This window comes from Tarenaya hassleriana, unplaced genomic scaffold (genome assembly GCF_000463585.1).
Source record: "Tarenaya hassleriana unplaced genomic scaffold, ASM46358v1 Cleome9, whole genome shotgun sequence".
Lineage (NCBI taxonomy): Eukaryota > Viridiplantae > Streptophyta > Magnoliopsida > Brassicales > Cleomaceae > Tarenaya > Tarenaya hassleriana.
Window position 1 is genome coordinate 2,059,885 of NW_010971389.1, and position 802 is coordinate 2,060,686.

General features: G+C 48.5%; 1 protein-coding gene across 1 annotated transcript; it reads left to right on the top strand.

Annotated features, from left to right (window-relative positions):
* LOC104803884 (auxin-responsive protein SAUR32) lies at window positions 1–788 on the top strand. The gene has a single exon (XM_010527980.2). The coding sequence runs from the start codon at window positions 236–238 to the stop codon at window positions 755–757; it is 522 nt and encodes a 173-aa protein (XP_010526282.1). The 5' UTR covers window positions 1–235; the 3' UTR covers window positions 758–788.
* The last annotated feature ends 14 nt before the right edge of the window (window positions 789–802 follow it).

Genomic DNA, 802 nt, shown 5'->3' on the forward strand with positions numbered 1-802 from the left:
TAAATATGATTGGCAAAAATATTTCTTTAATTATAGTGGCAAAGCATTAAGCTTAATTAATTAAAGAATTAATTAACAAGAATCCCAAGGTCGTCACCTCTATATATCCAAGCCCTTGGAACCCACCAAAGTCCCCCCACCTCCCCTTGAACTCAAAAATCTCACCAACGCAGAGACAGCTCCATCAACTGTTACTACACAGAAACACGACCAAACAAACCGCTTCCGTTCTGCCATGGAAGCCAAGAAGTCGAACAAGATCAGAGAGATAGTGAAGCTCCAGCAGATCCTCAAGAAATGGCGGAAAATGGCCAACGCGTCCAAAACCGCCGCTTCAAACAACAACAACAACAACAATGGCAATGGAAGCGGAAGCAAAAGCATCAAGTTTCTGAAGAGGACACTATCTTTCACAGATGCATCAGCTGTTCCGAAAGGGTGTTTAGCTGTTTCGGTGGGCGAGGAGCAGAAGAGATACACCATACCGACAGAGTACTTGAGCCACCAAGCCTTCCAGGCGCTGCTGCAGGAAGCCGAGGAGGAGTTCGGGTTTCAGCAAGCGGGCGTGCTGAGGATTCCCTGTGAAGTGGCCGTGTTCGAGAACATTTTGAAGATAATGGAGGAGAAGAAAGACGGGTACCTCATGATTCAAGACTGCAGGTTCATTGCCGACGAGCCGTTGAGTTACCGTCTTCCCCTTCCCTCGGATTGTCCGAGAACTCCTTCTCATCAACCTCACAGCCCCATGTGCAGATAGATAGCTTTGACCCTTCTTCTTTCCCACTCCCCCCCCCCCCCCGGG